This window comes from Scomber scombrus, chromosome 4 (assembly GCF_963691925.1).
Source record: "Scomber scombrus chromosome 4, fScoSco1.1, whole genome shotgun sequence".
NCBI lineage: Eukaryota > Metazoa > Chordata > Actinopteri > Scombriformes > Scombridae > Scomber > Scomber scombrus.
Genome location: NC_084973.1, coordinates 15,320,094 through 15,339,923, shown reverse-complemented (window position 1 = coordinate 15,339,923; position 19,830 = coordinate 15,320,094). Strand labels below are relative to the sequence as shown.

The 19,830-nt window shown below is 40.9% G+C and overlaps 3 protein-coding genes across 4 annotated transcripts; 1 reads left to right on the top strand and 2 right to left on the bottom strand.

The window, feature by feature from the left end:
* Nucleotides 1-79: 79 nt before the first annotated feature.
* On the bottom strand, nt 80-11,205 carry tpcn1 (two pore segment channel 1). Of its 2 annotated transcripts, XM_062416667.1 has the most exons (26): nt 10,609-11,205; nt 7,184-7,320; nt 6,411-6,587; nt 6,213-6,326; nt 5,907-6,037; nt 5,666-5,754; nt 5,473-5,507; nt 5,285-5,343; nt 5,001-5,100; nt 4,715-4,831; nt 4,468-4,592; nt 4,318-4,366; nt 4,170-4,233; nt 4,022-4,066; nt 3,884-3,940; nt 3,743-3,796; nt 3,551-3,623; nt 3,181-3,288; nt 2,921-3,082; nt 2,626-2,741; nt 1,945-1,991; nt 1,767-1,835; nt 1,554-1,650; nt 1,092-1,231; nt 924-1,004; nt 80-838 (listed from the first exon to the last, which is right to left on the bottom strand). In XM_062416667.1, exons 1-26 carry the CDS (start codon nt 10,697-10,699, stop codon nt 695-697), a joined length of 2,481 nt encoding a protein of 826 aa, XP_062272651.1. In that variant the 5' UTR covers nt 10,700-11,205; the 3' UTR covers nt 80-694. The 2 variants fall into 2 exon arrangements, with proteins under 2 accessions (XP_062272651.1, XP_062272652.1); XM_062416668.1 differs by lacking the exons at nt 80-838; nt 924-1,004; nt 1,092-1,231 and adding an exon at nt 1,327-1,397 and having other exon boundaries at nt 1,488-1,650.
* Nucleotides 11,206-12,778: 1,573 nt separating this feature from the next.
* iqcd (IQ motif containing D) lies at nt 12,779-14,361 on the top strand. Its single transcript, XM_062417845.1, has 4 exons — nt 12,779-13,231; nt 13,360-13,569; nt 13,655-13,726; nt 14,044-14,361. Exons 1-4 carry the CDS (start codon nt 12,779-12,781, stop codon nt 14,320-14,322), a joined length of 1,014 nt encoding a protein of 337 aa, XP_062273829.1. The 3' UTR covers nt 14,323-14,361.
* A 946-nt stretch (nt 14,362-15,307) lies between these two features.
* cfap73 (cilia and flagella associated protein 73) lies at nt 15,308-18,025 on the bottom strand. Its single transcript, XM_062417844.1, has 7 exons — nt 17,934-18,025; nt 17,651-17,780; nt 17,458-17,553; nt 16,710-16,910; nt 15,811-16,032; nt 15,531-15,689; nt 15,308-15,449 (listed from the first exon to the last, which is right to left on the bottom strand). Exons 1-7 carry the CDS (start codon nt 18,023-18,025, stop codon nt 15,321-15,323), a joined length of 1,029 nt encoding a protein of 342 aa, XP_062273828.1. The 3' UTR covers nt 15,308-15,320.
* Nucleotides 18,026-19,830: the final 1,805 nt, after the last annotated feature.

The following is a 19,830-nucleotide window of genomic DNA, read 5'->3' as shown; positions in this document are numbered from 1 at the left end:
CTTTCCTCATTTTGTGTTTAATGATACATTATAAGTTACCAGCAGTTCAACAATCCAGCAAAATACATCAATGCACGTGACAATTTGAACAGTTTATTAAAATCCCTCAACTAACTCAAATACATTACAGGAGAAGAAGTTATATATAAAAGTACAATATTTTGAGTCTGTTGAGACATTAGTTAGGAGATACATGGTAGCTTTTTTGTTGGGTTGAGCTTAAAGGAGTGTAAGTGCTTATATTTTTGGTCTTGAGAGAACTTAGAAGTAATGTCTGTTAATACTGATCAGATGAGCCGTTAAACTAAGGCATCAGGTTGAAGTACTACATGATTTACAAGAGGTCACATAAGGCCTACAGCAGTCTACGTACACATCATACTGTAGTAGTAGAAGTAAAGGCTCCCTCACATTTGATGCTGAAGCAGCTGTTTTTGAAAAGGCCAAAAGAGGATGACACCCCCACTTCAGTTGCCGAGCAACAGACCTGCACTGCTGTCTGTACTGACAGCTCCAGGGAGGAGCCACCATTTACTTGTCTCACTGTCACATCAGTCCAGAAGACCCCAGACTAGTTTCCCCCTGTGGCCAAAGGTGAGTGGGGAGAAACTAGAAAAGACCTGGAGTGATGAAGTTTGTTAGCATTTTAAAATGCTGAGATGGTGGTATGAATGTACCGCTGGCAAACTGTGTGTTAGTTAATGCTGTGAGGTCCAGTCTGTGAGTTGAGCTGAGGCTCTGCAAAGGGAGGCGGTTCAGAGACGGGACTGTCCAGATCATGCTCCGGGCTTTGGTCTGGCTGAGGCAGGTTTTCCCTTGAATACTCTGCATACCACTCCTGGAGATACCAGACAAAGAAAAGGTCAGGAGGTCACGGCACACCAGCTGTTGTCATGGTGTTCGGGATTGGTTCCGTTTCTTACCTGTATCTCCTCCTCATACATTTTCATGCTGAGGTCACTCTTCGTCCTAGACCTACGACCCAGGTAAACCAGGGAAGAGTGCTGCACACACACAGAGGAAGGAGGGAGAGCTAGTTAGTCACAAGTAGAGCACAACACAAAAATGTATAGTGTGGTGTGTGCTCTTACCCCACTCCTGTCCATAGTTTGTAAGACTCCCTGTAGAGAGCTGAGGGAGGACAGTCCTGGGCAGGTCTGTTTGTACAGCTCCATAGTGGCCAGAGTTTCATCCCGACTCACTTCTACTTCAAACACGATCCCATTCTCATCTAGATTATGCACAGACACAGATTAAAATGATTTACTGAGCTCTGCTTCACAAACCACACCACAGATCAAATGTCATCTATGTCCCATCTGTGCAGAAATACAGCAAATATCAAAGAACACATGAAGGCTTTTGTTCCACAGTGCTACACATTCTACAAGAGTGGCCTGAGTGTGTATACACACACACACACACACACACACACACACACACACACACACACACACACACACACACACACACACACACACACACACACACACACACACACACACATATATATAAACGTGCACACGCACACACACTCAGACACTCAGTCCCACCCTCTGGGTTCTCCAGTGGTTCCCGGTTCTTGCGGCTGTAGTTCATGCGGAACACAAACGCATCCAGAATGAAAGCCACAATGATGGTCATCACCACCTGGAGAGGGCACAGACATAAATATTGCACACATGCACGGTCACATTCACAGATAAAAGCAAGAGAGCAGTGCGTACTTCCATTGACACATATAGACACTCATGCACAGGCCTTACCATGGTAACTATGTAAAAAGTCATGAAGTATAGCCGGCTCCAGTGGCTTGTCATAGACGTCACTCCTTCCTACAGGAGAGGGAGCACAGCAGCAGTCAAACAGCGACACCCACTGATTAATGACAAGACTGCAGAGTGGTGACAGGCTAATGAAAGACAGTAAATTACTTGATCTTACCATAGTGATGTACCAGTTATTGACAACAGTCAGTTCAAACAGAGTCACTGGAGAAAAACAACACAAGAAAATAATTAACATATGTGAGAGCATGTAACCAAACTAGCAGATTTAATGTCTGGTGATGTTTTTCTTCTTATCAACAAATCCAATAAAAAGAACAAAGTCAGCAAGTATTGTCTGTGCAGGTAAAACCTGACATAACTTATTCTTCTGAGCCATAGACCTCGATTGTTTTCTATATTAACTATTAAAAACACATCAGTGAGTCACACTGTTGACCTCAGTCACGTGTTCTTTAATTAACCTAAACACGGCACTGAAGTTTATTTTGAGTCAATCCCATTTATACTGTCCTGCTGCCGTAAATCCTCGGCAGTGCACAAAATCTGCAGCTGAAACCTGCTACAAACTACAGCACCCAGATTTTTTGGGAAATGATATAATCTTTAAATAAAAAATAAAAAAAAGAGTATATATTTGTGACCTGTTCTTAAAGATGTTACAATTCAGGAAGAACAAATGGACTGGGGGCTGAGTGCCACAAACAAACTGTCGAAGTCGGAAAGTATTGAGAGACTGACTATTACATAATTGGTTTTGTGTTTTTAGGGTATTTGTTAATAACACAAATATAGACTACTGTCAGTCTCATCCCTTAAAAAACATGAAGGCATTTACCAAAGCTGCTGAGGATGTTGTTGAAGTTATTGAGATAATAGTAGCCTTCTTCCAATACTGTTTTGTTGCCGTAGGTGACGTTGATCTGTCTGTAGGAGTCTGCCACTGTGCTGGTGCTGAATCAATAAGTTGATGAAGAATGATTAGTGGAAATCAATGTTATGTATCCTCTTGTGCCTCAAGGTATAGGGAAATGCAGAGGATGCCAATGCACCACAATCAGCCAATAACACAGAGAAATATACTGTAATGGAGTGGAGTTTTGGTTACTAGAGAGGATGACAACATGTCTCACTTGCAGCAGTTGGGGTACACCACATCTGCGAAGAACTCCATGCCCACAATGGCAAAGGAGTAGTAGAAGATGATCAGAGTTAAGCCCAGACTGGCCATCCTGGGGAAGAGCTCAAACATGGTGTCCAACACATTGCGATACCTCTGCTTTATCTTAAACAACCTGCAAGAGACGACAGAGCAACATTTATTCAGAAAAGGAATATGAAGCATAATAATGCCATATGCACTAAAATATTCGAATAAAAAATGAAAGCACACCGGAGCAGCTGAAATGGTCTGAGCACCACGATAAAGTAGAATGGCTCCATATCGAAGGCAAGAGCAATCAGGCCGAGGAAGGCAAACACTGTCACTGAGAAGTCAAACCTGAACAGGGGAGGACAGTAAGGAATAGCACCGGAAATACGAAATCAGAGTTCCAATCTTTTTACAGCATAGCCCAAAAAAATGACTCAAGTTTAGTATGAATACTGAATCCAAACGTCAAAACTTGAACAGTGTTGGTAAATTTAAACCGTCTCCTCTGAGTTTCACTGACTTAACCACTAAGTCTACAAGTCCGAAGTTTTGGATTCAGTACTCATTCAATGTGCAAATCCAACAGCCCCGGAGCCCAGTAAGTACTCACAGATTCCACCCAGAGCTGAAATAAGCCATTGGCCCCAAACCAGTTAATTTGAGTAACACCTCTACACCATAAACTGAAAATGGAAGGACAGAGGCAGAGTTCATATTAGAAAAGGCTCATGTAAACAACTTGAGTTAATGCGTGGCCAGATTTACAGAATATGAATACTACGTCACCATGAAGCCTACTCACTGGTAAGGAAGACAATGTAACTCCAGGGGACTAATCTGGACCAGGAGAATCCACCTGCAGGAGCAGAGAGGAGAGGAAAGTGCTGCCTGTAGTCCAAACATCAACTTTGTCACATGTCAGTGTTACTGAGAAAGATCTTACTGTTCAGTGTGTACGTCTCCACGAGGATCCACACACCGTTGGTGGCCACCACCACATCTGCAGTTACAAGAAAATGTTTTATGATTTTGTCTCAGTTTCTCTGAGAGCAGCTGGGAGAATGTAAACGAACACACTTACACATGGCATACTGGAAGGCTTTCGACTTCACCAGCAAATTGATCCCTGTTAAAAGCAGAGATTAACGAGAATTAAGTACCGAAAACAAGGAATTGAGAAAATGTGTTTTTGCTTAACAAACCAAAAAAAGAAAAATAAGAGAACCTGCCTTTGAAAATGAGGAAGGTCGTGTGTGGGAGGTCGTCAAACCAATGTTCCCCACTGCGACGTGCCTATACCATACACAAATATACAGCACGTATATATTACAAACAGCCAAAAGGACCCAAAATGAGGTTAATATCTGGGCTACTTACCTTCCATTTAAGGCCAATCACCTCATAGAATTTATAGAAGTCCTCTAGACTATAACAGAAGAGTCACACTGAATTAAGCTGCATGAAATTGTAACAATGCAATTACAGGCAAACGGACATTGACTGAAAAAGTGTGCGCCAGGCAGTTACCTGAGCATAGGAGCCCCTGAGGTGTTAAGAGCTTTATATGTGAGAAATCGGTCTCTTGCAGACATCCGTGGTCGGTAAAAACGCATGAGGCCATCAAACTGCTTCAGCGACACACCCATCGGCCTCTACGGAGCGCCACAGACAAACGTAAGAACACCAGTAGTTGTAAATGCCTTCCGGTGGCTATGAACGCTTAATAAATGTGTACCAAACATGAAATAGATTACACAGAACAGTGAAGACTTACCTGACGGCTGACTAACAGCTGAAAGGCGTGATCAATAGCAGAGCGTTTGTGAAGCAACAAAGACTTGAACTTCATCTTCTCTACTTCATTAAATGTATCAAACACAACGGCCAGGAGCTGAACAGGGGCAGAGAAAATGACACTACAGTGATGCTGGACAAGTACAAGGGCTAACTGAAACTCACATAGGACTAGAAATACAATATTTCTCATTCATAAGTCCATTGGTTATGAACATTGTATGTTAGTATAAATGTGAAATAGTGAAACAAGGCTATTTTCTTACCAGGTTCATGATGAAGTAAAGCTCTATGGAGAGGTAAACAATAAAGAAAACACAGGACCAACGGTTTTTTGAATACGCCGGCATCATCACATCAGGGAAACTACAAGAAACAAGCACCAGAAGATACATGAGTCATGAGACACAAAATGAAAGCAGCCTAAACACTTGTGTGTTAAGGCTGCTTTCATTTTGACGCAAAAAATGGATGTAGAACAAGGAAGTGCTGCTCGCATGCCATGTGTGCAGAGACAACTGATCAGTGCTACATGTGTAGCTGTGCTTACTTTGCTGTGGTCAGCAGCACAAACAGACTGACGAGGCTGTTCTCCAGAGTGTTGAAGTACTGTGGTGAGAGGAAAGGCTTTAAGTCAGGAAATCTGACCACAACAGACAAAAGAGAGCAGCCACCCAAGTCTCCAAAGTTACATAACTCAAACAAACTAATGTCAGACAAACTCAAGGCTCAACGTACCGGGTCAGATGTGTTCGGAGAGAAGAGGCAGAAACCTGGAAGACAAAAGGATAGTCAAAAACACCAAATCACACAAAAAGAAAGAAGATAGTTCATCCCTGATTATTTTATCATTTCTTAGGTAGAGAGGACAAAAAAAGAAGTGGCAGTATTTAATCCATTTAATCCACTACATAAAAGGAAGGATTCTTACCCAACATAGCAAATATAACCATGAAGAAGAGCAGCAGTAGGAGGATGTCAATAAAAGGTGGGAGCGACTGGAAGATCTGACGCAAGTTTCTGATTGGATTAAATACATTTCGTTAGTGACAAGAGCGTTGAACATTTGAGTCGTAAGTGGCGAAAGAGATTTATGTAGGAATTTTGTGTGCAGGACTGTGACCTGACTGTGTGAATATCTGTCATGTCTATATGTTTTGGTCATTATGTACCTGCGAACAGCACCACAGTATCTACAGTCCACCAGGAAAATGGGTCTAAGAGCTCTGGTCACTCGCACATGAGACGTCTGTCTGATCAGAACCACTATGGCCTCCACAAACTGGAGCAGCAACACACACGTCTGTACAGAGAGAGAGAGGAGGCAACATGAACGACAGTAACAGAACCTAATGAGGCCTGCAGGGTGCTGCAGAGAGCAGCAGGAGAGGTGAGCAAAAACAGGATTAATCTGTGGGGACTGTTAAACTACTACATTATTATGCAATCAAAAAAGCACCAAACACACAAGCGGTTACCTTCACCATGGTCCTCTTGTGTCGTATGAAGGTGTGGAAGCCTAACCAGCGGAGTTTCATACAAAGTTCAAATGCCACCATGACCAAAGCCAGCAGCTCCAGGGTGGCATGGACCTGCAGAGGTATCAAACACACCGTCACTTTCTCCATCCGTGTGGCAGGAAACTTTTGTGTTTGTGTGTGTTTATCGTCACTCACGTAGACATCCAGGCGCAGTGACGGCACCGCGGGAGCTTCACACAGCGACAGCATCATCAACAGGAGGCCTGTCAGCAGCTCCATCATGTAGAACAGGTGATTGTGAGCAAACAGGTAAGCTGCCAGTGCCTTTGGGTTCCGAGGGTGGGTGAAGAACTTGTCGTTGTTCTCTCCTTCCTGTACATCAAATTCAAAAGACGAGTACAAATCACAAACTTTAATCCTTTTTATTTTATTAATAAATTAATAATAGTACTGATTGCAATAAACTCCTAAAGACAACTGCTCTCTGTGAATTAATCTATTATTAAGAGGAATAATTCCCTTGACACTACCAAATACGCATCTTCCATTTTACAATGTTCATGCATCTTTATTACTGTCCATGTTTCCATGTGAATGTCATTATCTATCTATCTATATACAAGGTTGTAGCCTTTTGAAACATCTTTGCACATGAATTCTCAAGCCTTTTAGTCTGTTTGTTTTTACATTTTTGTATCAACAACAACAAACTACAGTTCATCAGCAATGAATCCACACTTTTCTTTTTGTATCTTGCAGGTCATCCCTACAGATTTATTACTTCCTGCAGCTTTTCACGGTGTAAATATAGCCGACTCAGAGAGAACAAGGTCTAACCATCTACAAGTAATAAAGTGCAGAGGGCATAATAAAAGCCACAATATGAACATGTGATGTCATGGATTTAATCGCAGTTGCTCTTTACCCTTAATAATTAACAAATGCCACAATGCTGTGCTTGCAAATACCTGCAGATAGATGGCTGCCTCTTGGTAGTTCATCTCCCAGCTTTGCCGTAATGACACATTCTGGGCTCTGTGGATTTGTGGCCCAGGTGTTGAGACCACAGCATTGTTCATTATGTCATAATTGCCTCCTCCTCCATCTGGAAGAAAGCACAGATGTGTCAGTGTATTGATACATTCCATATTTATGTGGAAAACAAGCTGAATGAGGTTGTCTTTTCAATGCCATTTTTATGCTTCATATAGGACCCTATATGGGACACACACACACACACGCACACACACACACACACACACACAGAACATACCAATGCAGCTTAATTCTAACTGTAAGGCATAAGCGGAGAGCACTACTGGACTCTCGTTACAGGTGTGATCTTCACGGCAACCAGCTGTAGCTGTGTGCCCAGATGAGCACTCCATTGATCAGTTTGGATTTATCTGCTGTGTGAATGTTTTAAGGGTCCTGAAGTCCACAGCACAAGTGTGTGTTTGCGTCATTCACAATGCTCTGGTCTCGTTCCAGCATCAACAAACATCTGGAGATACAGATGGCCAAACATTCCATTCAGGCCTGATGCAAAGTCCAGAAACACTCCTGTGTTGTCCGTCCGGATGCGAGTCGTCGCAGAGAGAGGAATATCCAGACCAGGCTGGGGGATCAAAGTGACTCTGGGAGACAGAACAACACTCAAAACAATCTACAATGCTTGTGAAGTTCAATACTTCTTTTACAACATTGAAAAAAAAAGGCGTCCCACACAGTCACGTGGATGAGAGAGATAATGACACCAGTAACAGTAAAGTGTGACAGTAACACTTCACACTCAAAAAATGACCCTCCTGCCTCAGCAGTGAAATTGGAACTTTGAACTCGGTTATGACAGTCAGTATGTGTTTGCCGTCTGATGTCACATGATGTCTCCTTCCTGCCACAGACAGGATACAGACACAAGACAGATAAACCACAGGTGGACTGAATGCTGCGTTACAGGAGGAAGAGTGGCAAACTTCAAAAGACAGGGAAGGAATTAAGATGTCTAATAACATTGACAGAGCAGCATACCATTGTAGGACATAACACAGAATAAGATTACACTTTTTCAATTGACAAAGAAAGTACTTTTTCTTCCCTTAAAGTTGTCTTCAAAATGAAGTCGAAAGTACAGCTGAAAATCCAGATTTAACTCAATCTTCTCTTAAAAAAAATAATAAAATAAAATAAAAAATAAAAAAAGTTCATTTACAATTTCAAGCTGGATTTGTCATAAATATAAATCACAGTTTCTTCCTTGAACAAACGGTCCTTCCATGTGTCTTTGTACAGCTGCATATTTTAGTCCTTGGCAAGTCTATCTGGGTGCTCCTTCCATGCACTGTACATCATATGTTTCTGCCTCGGGCGAGACTCCTTGGATTAAAAACATAGCGAAGACATATGAATCTCAGAAATGCAGTCACAGACATTTCCTGTCCACCAGGATAGCAGCAGATTGAGCTGAAGTGTGAAGATCAAATTTCAGTCCAGCGGCAGCCTGGCTGTTATCCTGACAGGAGTACACCCCGTGTCTGCTGTGTGCCATTCCAACCCATCATTTGTTTGAGAACAATAACATGTTTGCAGCTCCTGGTCAATAACACAGCGGGGTCAGGCTCACAGAAACACAAACAGACTCAGCAGTCATGACGGTTTCTCCCAGGAAAAAATTGAATCTAGTTTTGTGGTGATCTGAAGAGTCCTGACCCACAGCAATGAAAGTGAACTCCACACCCCTAATCGAGCATGTGATTTGTCTCTGAGGAATAACAACTGCTAGGGCTGCTTCTTTCTCAGTGTCCAAGTTCAAACTCTCTCTTGCTCCCTCCAGAAAAGTCTCCAAACAGTGATCCGCACGTACAAAATGAAACCTCTTCCTTATCCACCACTCCCAGATATCCTGAGAGAAAAAGTCCTCTCCTCTTCCTGTTAACCTCCAGAGCCGGAGAAAATGATCCAGCACACTTACACACAGGCTGCAGACATTCACACACACAACACACACATGCTGCCCATGAGCACCAGGGAGGGGCTGAGGGGGTGCACGGTCTGCTGAGGCAGCAGTTTCTCAGATGGGTCATTTTGTAGCTTATATGTGAGGACTACAAAGGCAGCAGGATTACTACACAGAGTGGATGCATGCATGCCCATACATACAGCGCGCACACACACACGCACACACACGTGATCTCAGAGCCTGGTGGACCATCGCTTTTCTCCATTAAAGCAGTGTAGCCTGGACGTGCAGCATGTATGCAGCAGACCGTCAACAACAGAAAACTGTCAGCTTCAGAATGCATAATTGCACCTCTGGTAAGTAAATGAGCACTGACTTCATATCGTAACATGTACTGCCATAATAACACAATATATACGGAAATAATGAACTAGAAATACTTTGTGTGGCTGTAAACAACACTATACTATACTGTAAATACTAAACAAAACCTGTGCATCACGGAGGTTAATAAAATATCACACCATTCTGTCACTTACAGTACAGTTTAATGGCAGTTTTCTGTACACTGAATCCCTCATACAAAAGCTTACACTCTGTTGCCACTTTATTTGGTACACCTCACTCGTTTAAACTACTTTAGAGATGTGTTGATTCAACTTTATGTCATTTTAGAGGCTGTAGTTTGTGGTGATGTTGTTACTTTGTCCACCCTGTTTATTTATTAAAAGATAGGTTCACCATTTTTCAAGTTTAAACAACAGTCATGTGCCCAAATAAACCCCGAAACCACCCGTTTTTTCTGGCTGTTATCATTCCTCCTGTTCATATTTCAGATCTTTCATAATGCAGTTACAGTGTAGGTGATGGGGGCCTTAATCCACAAGCCTTTTTCTGTGTAAAACTGTATTTAAAAGATTATATGAAACTAATATGAAGCTTCAGTCATCCAAATGAGTCCAAAAATGAGATATCAATGATGCTTTCAATGATGCAGTCTTTTCAGTACTCAAGTCCCTCTTTTTGTTTCTATACTTTCACCACAGCTCAACAAGGAAACACTGTCCAAGCAAACACAAAGAGGAAGTCTGATGCTAAAAAGACTGTAAATATATCAGATATCCACTTGATGTGACTAACTCAGACTGCTGGAGCCCCATACAAACTTTTAAATGCATTGTTGAACAAAATGACTGGGGATTTTCGATCCCATCACTGACATTGAAAGAACATTTGAAGGGGGATCTTTAATAGTGAGTATGAACAAGATGAATGATTACAGCGAAGAAAACCTCTTTCAGTATTCATATAGACACCTGATTGTTGTTTTAAGACAGACTTCTATCTAATACCATGCCGTGACAGAGTCAACACCAAACCAATGTCACACATTCACTTGTTTACATACACAGACAGATACATGGCTCCACTTACTCTCGTCTCTCCTCTCTGTCTCCTCGTTGAGCAACCCGCTGTTTGCTTCGTCCCAGGTCAGGATGAGAGGCACATCGTCGTCAGTGTCCATTCTTACACACAAACAGGCTGAGATGAGCCTGGAGTCGTGGGGGACAAGTACTCTTAAGCTAACCGCTTGCTAAATAAGTACACAGTTTGTGCAGCTAACCGCAAAACAACTGCACATCTTTCGAGCTCACAGCTAATGCTAACGCTAGCAAGCTGAGTACTTTTTCGGTCTCTGCTAACTAAGAGAATAGCGACTGATAAGTTAGTAGAAAATGTCCCTGGAAAAGAAGAACTAGCAGCTAGCCAGTTGTGCGTCCGGGGCAAGGCCCGCTAGTCTCAGTTTGGTCTTTGTCCTGACACAGATGACATCTGTCACCGAGTCAAAGGGCTCACTGTCAGTCCGGCTAACAGGCTGAGGCTCCCCGTCCATAACGGCATCATCACCGTACCACAGGCGCCGGTTCTGGTCACATTTAACCGATGCCTGAGCTCAAAAACATGTACATCTAAACATATATATCCACAGACACAGCAGCGACACTGAGCTCAACAGATACTGTGGGTTCATCAACAAAGTTATTCGCGACAGTAAAACAATTCACGGCAGGCAAGTCCATCGCTCTGACACAATAATGTAAAAATATTCACAGAAGGCTGTCACGTTATTTATTTATGAATGATTCATTTATTAAAAATTAAACTATACCCATAAATGTAGCCATGTATTTAGTGCTACAGGATATCCACAATGTGTGCCACTAAGTTAATGTTATATTGCCTCATGCATTTTTGGTATCTTAGCAACAGCACAACATATCAACAGTTGTTCCTGCTTGCAGCCAAAGTTAACAGGTCTGTAACTTAAAACCTAAAACAACTCTCAGTATATACCTGTTATAGACATGTAAACTAACACTATATTAATTTCTTGCTTTATATCTAACTGTGTGATGTTTCGCGTTACAGTAATGCTAACTGCTAATTGCGTTAGCGTCAAATGACTGAACTATATTAATACTGTAACGTTATAGCTAATGAGCATTAATGTACGGTCAGTGTTGGGGAGTAGTTACATGTAACAGCGTTATGTAATTTAATTACTAAATAAATGTAACTGTAATCCGTTACAGTTACTGAGAAAAAAATGTGTCATTAAATTAGTTACTTATGAAGATGTTGGTGGGGTAACATCTGAGGTCACACCTTTAAGTTTTCGCTCAGGAGGTTTGTTTGTTTTACCAATTTTTTAATATTTAACATGTTACTGAATACATATATTGCTGTTTTTAATTATTTGAAATCAATATTTTTTTGTATTTTGTAAATAAATCAGAGTTTATTTGGAGAACACATGGGCTTAAATGGTGTCATGGTACCAATTGCCATACCATGCCAGACTTTTGACTTTTTTCATCAATATCTTTATTTTATATTCCGAAATCTACATGGACTAATTAATATATTTTCTAATGAGAGATAAATCATGTCAGTATCTATGAAAAACACCTGAACTTAGATTTTGGTGCTTAATGGGTACACTAACCCTAACAGCTGAAAAATGTAATAATTTAATTGAAATAGTTACATTACTTATTACATTTTAAACAGGGTAACTAGTAATCGGTAACCTATTACATTTCCAAAGTAACCTTCCCAACCCTGATAGTTGCAATGAGAAAATGACATTCACTAGTTTACCTGGGGTCTCACTCTCACAAGGGGTCGCAAGATGACCTTTATTCGTGACCCCTTACATAGGAAATTAGAGAAATACAAAAAATTTGGAGTATTTTTCTTTTCGCCTTTTAAAATCATTTAAATGTAACAGTCTGCAAAGAAAAAATCACCCTTAAGTTTCTCACATCTCATAGACCTGCAATCTGAGTCTAAAGTAGACATTGCTTACTCTTTTCTTACCATCAGAAGCAGTATGTCTGCTGAGGTGACAGCAGTGCTGGCTGAGGAAGCACGCCCTCAGGTCTTGACTTTCAGCCTGCAGCAAGATGCTCAGAAGAACCACGAGCTGTTACGGAAGAAGCTGCTCTCTCTCGAGGCGCAGCGCATCATAGACATATTGGAAAACTGCATCAGTAAAGTTGAGATTGCAGCAGCTTTACCCGCTCTCCTCCAGTTAGACAGTATGTCTAGTATTGTGGATAAGGAGTTGAGTAGAGCACTTAGAGTGCATCAAATTTTACATGAAAGACTGGAAACACTAGAAGGTGTCAGGCAGGAATCAGAAGGGGCACAAGAGGGAGAAGAGGGAGAGGCAAAATGGAGAGCGACGGCTCAGCTTGAGAGGGACATGAAGAACTCGGTCAGGGATCTTTTCAGGCTTTTCCGAGCCCATCCAGATACCTTTTTTGGTTTGAAGACAGAGCTAGGTATGAAAGTAGGTGAGAGTGAGTACAAAATAATTAGAGAGCTTAAGAGGTTTCATGGGCATATAATAGAAAAGTTGCTGACCAGCCTAGATGAGGAGCTACAGCAAGTCCTCAGCAAGCAGTCGTCTTCATTGCCTGCCCACGACATGAAGCACATAATCTCACTAGAGAAAGAGATGTCTGCGGCCATCAAGCAAAGAGATGTGGAGGTAAGGCAGAAAAAGTACAATGGTCTGGTCTTTGACTTGTGGCTCTCGATTATTTGTAGCAATAGAAATAAAAAATAAAGACTATACTTTTATCCCCTGCTTATAACCGCTTTCCATTTGTATCTCAGATTTCTGAACAAAAAGAGTTGGAGAGTTCTCTGCAAGAGAATGATACACAAGAAGCAGTTTTGTCAGTTCTGGCAGACAAAGAGTGCCAGTCCTATATCAAGACATCAAAGACGAAGCAGGCCAGCATACAACAGGAAATCGATAAACTGAACATCCAGCTCAACAATCTGATTCTTGAAAACAGAGCAGCAGAGAGAGTAATCCAAGAGGTACCGACATTATAACACTTCACATTAAATGTTTCATATTTAACTGGAAGTGACAAATGTTTGTCATGTTTTTCTTCCTTTGCAGAAAAATGAAAAGTTGGAGACAGAAATTGAATACTTGCTTCAAACTTTTGATGAGGAAATAGGAGAGAAACAGGTACAAACTGGCACAAACCTTGTATCTGGGTGGTATCCTGATATTAAATAATCACAGTGAATTGACTTGGTTGTAAAATGTGTTGATAATGAATGAGTTTGAGATCTGGGACTGATGCATTTATACTTGTATTCTAACATTTGCATATTCACAATTTGCATCAGACTACCAACTTAATTGGTTTAGGTTAATTTCAGTCGGGTTTTTAACATTGGTGCCCTTCTTTTCACTGCCCATCACCATCTCTCCTGCTCTCCCCCCTTTCCTTTCATCCTTTTGCCCCTCAACACAATATCTGCCACCATCACCTGTCTTAGGCTGATCTGGAGATAAGTGAAAATGATTGTGAACAGGACGAAGGGGAGCTGAAGAAGCTGGAGAAACCCTATGCTGTCCTAGAGGTGGAGTGCAACCAGATCCAGGAGAGGCGTCGGCTGGCAGAAGAGAGGAGAAAAGTGGAAATGGAAGAGCTAGAATTGAAAACCAAGGCTGCTATTTTCGCCCAAGCCTGGTGGAGAGGATACAGTACTCGCAAGGCCTTGAAGAACAAGACTAAAAGCAAGAAGGCCAAAAAGGGCAAAGGCAAGAAGAAATAAACTACTCAACAGGTTCACCACTCACCACTGCTACAGTCACTCACACTCTACCTGTAGGGCATGAATATTTTTAGGTGTTTTATATAAAATGAATAAACCATACATACTGTGTGCTTTACATGTTATATGTCTTTAATATTTGGATATTGTTTTACTGAAGATAATATCAAACTAATCATAAATGTTGAAACAGCAAAAAACAGTGGAACATTTGAATTATATAAATTCAGTGGATATCCACATAGGCGTTCCATAGTTTAGACCCCTTTCTCAGGACTGCTTGGGTTTGTACACATAGCAGTACATCAAGTTTAATGACCTCTGCAAATCTGAAGCTCAGCTCGACTCAACTTTTATAGAGAAAATAGGTCTGATCAGCTAAAAAAGGTTCAAACAGCGACTGAAATATTGGTTACACTAGTTGCTGTTTTCTTCTCTGGCCACAGGATGGCAGCACAGGACTTTACCTTCTGAATGATCAATTACCTACCTTGCATTACATTCATATACTAGATGCTTTTATACAGAGCAACATCCATTTGGGGAGCAATCTGGGGTTTGCCCAGGACACTTGGTCATGTGAAGAGGAGCTGGGGACCAAACCACTAACGTATCTAAATATGTTTGTCAGATTAAAACAAGTCTACTTAAAATTTGTATTTTAGAACCTATAATCAAGTCCTGTTAATTATGACCATGAGCTGAATGAATGAATAGTATGCATCACATTTAGGTTTAAATCTGCATAAACTCTTTTACTGGTTCCACTGCAGCGCATTTGGGAGATTCTTTTGTATGTTAGGCAAGCCATACGATGTCGGTCTAGGAACTACCTTATTGATTGAACTCAGAGTTTTCAGTTTATTGAAGTTTATTTTTTTCAAGTTTCAGGTTCAGTTAACTCACAGAGTTTACATTAGAACAACTGGTGAACACATTTTTCGTGAATTTGGTTTTTAAGCAGAATGGAAACTCATGTTTAGGGTTAAACTGAAATTTCAATGTTTTTTAATTTGTGGTGAGATGCGCTTTTTGGTCTTGTCTCTTTTCTGTGCATTGCTATGTTTCTGCGAGGGACTTTGATGTAGTTTCAAGATGTCAGTGTGGTCCTGGATGAAAATCTTGATCTAGGAAAGAGAAAGCAGGAGACAGTATGTTCAGCTGACTTTTTTCTTTTGGCAATCTCGTCGCTCTGTTGGGATACATACCTTGTCCAGCTGCATCTCTGTGTCGTTCATATCCACACCTTCCTCTCCTCCTACCTCCCCACCTGTCAATTCATAGAGGTTCAAGGTTGCCATCTTAATCTGTCCCAGTAGGAGTGTTTTCTTTGCTGCGGTTTCCTGGACATGGTTCCACTTCCTCTCCTGTATGAAGATAGGCACAACAGAATTTTACACTGAATGTGGTAGATCAGTCTTTAAGCAACACCTAATCTTGTCTTGGCTCTTAGGCCAGTTTTTAACACGGGATTATGTGATCATGTACCCAGATTTCAGCTTCAGAGCGCGTCCTCTCTAGCTCGGTCTGGAGCTGTGACAGCTCATTGTTCTTTTGCAGCAGCAACAAGCGATGCTGGTCCTCCAATGTCAGCAGTTCTTTTCTCAGCTGGTCGGCCTGCTCCTGCGCCTCACTCTCTTTCTGAAAGAGCTGGTCTCTGATGTGTAGAAGATTCTCCAAATGATCTGTGAGCGCCTCCACATCTTCAAACTGTAACACATACCCATAATCAAAGTGTGGATCAGCTGGAATGTCTAACAGGCTCAAAATTAAACTTGAACTGATGAAAACATTTCAATGAAAAGAGTAAGTGAAAAACGTCCCAATCAATTAAATTGATTATCAAACCAGTGGTCATTTCATTTTGTGTCGATTGATGAATCAATTAATCTACCACTTGTTTAAGTTCTACTTTAGACCCACAGTGCATTTTTAGTAACGCAGTGATTTGATCCCCGGCTCCTCCAGTCTGCATGCTGAAGTGTCCTAATGGCTGTGTAGGAGGTGGGTGAGAGTGTGTGTGTGAATATATATTAAATTAGATCCTGGTGAGCAGGTTGGCACCTTGCATGTCAGCCCATGCCATCAGTGTATGAATGTGTGTGTGAATGGTTGAATGTTCACATGTATTGTAAAGCACTTCGAGTGGTCAGAAAAGTAAAAAAGTGTTATATAAATGAACTCCATTTACCATTTACTTGGAATGTGCTACAGAGGTAGTAATAGTTTGGGAACTATGGGAGCTGACTCTGTATGTTAACTGGCCCTAGTGCATTTCAAAAAGACTTTACCCTGACAAACTGTTTATTAAATGGATAAATATAATTTTATGGTAGACTATTCCTGTATGGAAAACAAATTTACACTTGGAAAAATCCTTGCAGTACCTTGGTCATTTTCAGCACCCGCTCCATGAAGTCCTGATACAGAGAGTGTCTCTCCACCTGGTGCAGTAACTCCTCTTTCCTCTTCTTCAGTTCAGCATGCTCCTCCTTCAGCCTCTCTGTCTCTGCCTCCTTTTCAATCACCTCTTTCCTCTCCTTCTTTGCCTTCTCAAGAGTTTGAGCAGTGTCTCTGTCCTTCACAGACTGAGATGGAGATGTATTGTTTAGTAAGCCTGTTGCTGTTCAGCTCCAAGCCCAAGTATGTAAGTCATGACTGAATTAAGTAGCTGGGGGCCTCCAGAGCAAAAATTAGCTGCTAGGAAAGATTTGTTTTTAATTACTTCTTTTTAGTTTTCCAATATATTTCTGGAGCTGTCTCACAACTACCCAAATTGTTTGATTTTTTGCAGCTGAGCAATTTCTCCACTTTCTTAGTTCATACTGTGCATCAACAGCACACACAAATAGGCACATTTTTATGCACGTCTAGTTTGAGTGCTTTATTTGGTCACATGTCCAGTGTGATCACACTACATAGTCAAAATCTGTTTATAAATAGAACATGCTGTATGTATCTGTTACCAAGATCGGCAAACATTTAGCTTTAGTATTTATTTCCAAAGTTAAAATGTATCAACAGTGAACCTGGAGCCCCTCCACCCTTGGAGCCACAGTGAATTTGACCACATTGGTCTCGCAGATAATCTAGCTTTGTGTACAGTCTGATACAGAGTTTGTGAAATGGTCTCACCATTTCATAGCTGAGGAGTAACCCCTCCATTTTCTCCCGTTTTCTTTGCAACTCCTCTGCCAACTCCTTTTCGCGCTGTGCCAAGTTTTCAAAAATCTATATAAAACACACACAACAGGCAGAGTTACATTAGTTTATAGGCTACTATAACATTTGTAACGGACAGGTAGGAAAAGTGACGCTGAATTAACACCTTTTTGCTTTCCTCGCACTTTCCGATGAGCTCTTCCTCCTCCCGGCGCTTCTTCAGTACTTCAAACGTAGCATCGCTCAAGTCCATGGAGGAGATATCTAGCACCACACGGTTCTTACCCGCAGTCAGCCTTCAGTTCACACACAAACATGGAAGAGAGTTATTATCATTGACAGATTGATTTTGGCTCACACACACACACACATGGAAGAGTTATTATCATTGACAGATTGATTTTGGGTCTCACACACACACACAGAGAGAGAGAGACACTTAAACTCACGGTGGAGCCATGGCCTGTTTTTGCGTTGGAAGTTTTTGGAGGTTTTTGAAACCACAGCGTCTCAAGATACTAAAGTCTTCCTCTTTTTGCATCTCAGCTAGTCGACTTTAGTTTTCAAACTGTGTCCGTCTTCGCCTTTCGCGGTCCTTCCTTTCGTTTCCATGGTTACACAAACTAGGAACCTTTAAAGGCACAAACGCACCACCAGGAACTTAAATGTAAACAACAGTAGGCTGCAGCTCCAACAACTCTCAAAAGATGATAGGCAACGGTTTTGCAGTGGTGAAAGTAACAAAGTACATTTAAGCATCTCTCACACATAGTTCTCTTTAAATTACTGGGATAACCTTTCAGGCACGTAATAGTTGGGGCAAGAGAGACAATCCAGCAGATGGTGGTCATATAAAACGTAACCATGGATGTATTAATTTAGAGCTCTTACAATACATCAATGGAGAAAACCAAGGGAACCGTATACATTTAGCCATGACTTTGAGAATCTCGTTCAACCGGATCAAGTGAAAGGTAAATTAAAAGATTTAAAGAAGAAGAAGTTGTATTTTTCTCTAAAGGCACCCTTTCCATAATGTTGTCTGACACTTCAAATAACATCCTGAGCCTGTCAGTACTAATAAGCAGTTATAATTGACATATGCTCTTGCCCCATTTACAATACATTGTAGCTAGGAGTGGACCAATTTCCAAAATTGTTGTCCTCATTAGTTACAAAAAGATGGAAAAATGGGGTCCAGGTTTTAAAATACAGAAGTTTCCCCTAAGGTGCATGTAATTTACTTTTCAGATTAAGATTTTACACAGTGGGTAATATAATACATTGTTAATATCCCCTCCAGACATGTTTTAAGAGGCATTTAAAACACTCTGCTGTGTATAATAATTTGTGTCTGAAGTTCAATTACCTTGTTAAAATATTTGAAATAACGCTACTCTTTCTCCCTCCTTAAAACTTCCAGGATCTATGAATAGGCTATATTTGAGATGTCTCCTGTTTCACTGTGAAGTCTATTCTCAGTGTATGTGCACTGCAGGCTTCCTGTTTCCACATCATACTTGTGTAAATTCAATATTGGATTAGGATTGGCTCCAAACCAGTTGTGATGCCACAAATCAAGCTTTTAGGCCCAGATTTTCAGTGAACCCAGGAAAACTTTATATTTTTTAGCAGATAATTGTGAAAACAACCTTTAAGTGACACATTTTGAAACTATTTTTGAGTTGAAGGGAGGCTTTAAATGTCAGAATTTGCTGCATTTCCTTGTTTGATGTTGTGGTAAACTGTCCTTTCATATTGAATATTTGATGATACCAACTATAGTCTGATATTAGTTTTGACTGTTATTTTTTTGTTAATTTTCAACACTTATTACAGCAGCATATACTACAGAAACTAGTGCTGCACAACAGAAACTTATATCTCAATGCACCATACTGACCTCAAATAAAGATACACAGTATAAACTGAAAGAGATTGTAACAAAAAGAGGCACAGTATCTTAACTTTGTAGATGTATATGTCTGTCTCCCATAGTGGCTTGGATAAAGTTACCTTACAATGTGAACATGCTGAATGTGATCCGGGAAAACACCTGCAACTAGAGCAGTGGGACACTATAATCCGGCATGCTTATCAAATTTGTTAGACATAAACTTAAACAGAGGAAAATAGTGTAATGTGTCAGAGCTCTGTTGGCACAGCTTTAATCAGTGTTGGGGAATAATTAGTTACATGTTACAGCGTTACATCATTTAATTACAAAATAAATGTAACTGTAATCCGTTACAGTTACTGAGGAAAAAAATGTGTAATTAAATTACAGTTACTTATGAAAATGTTGATGATTACAAAGGGGGTTACATCTGAAGTCAGACCTTTAAG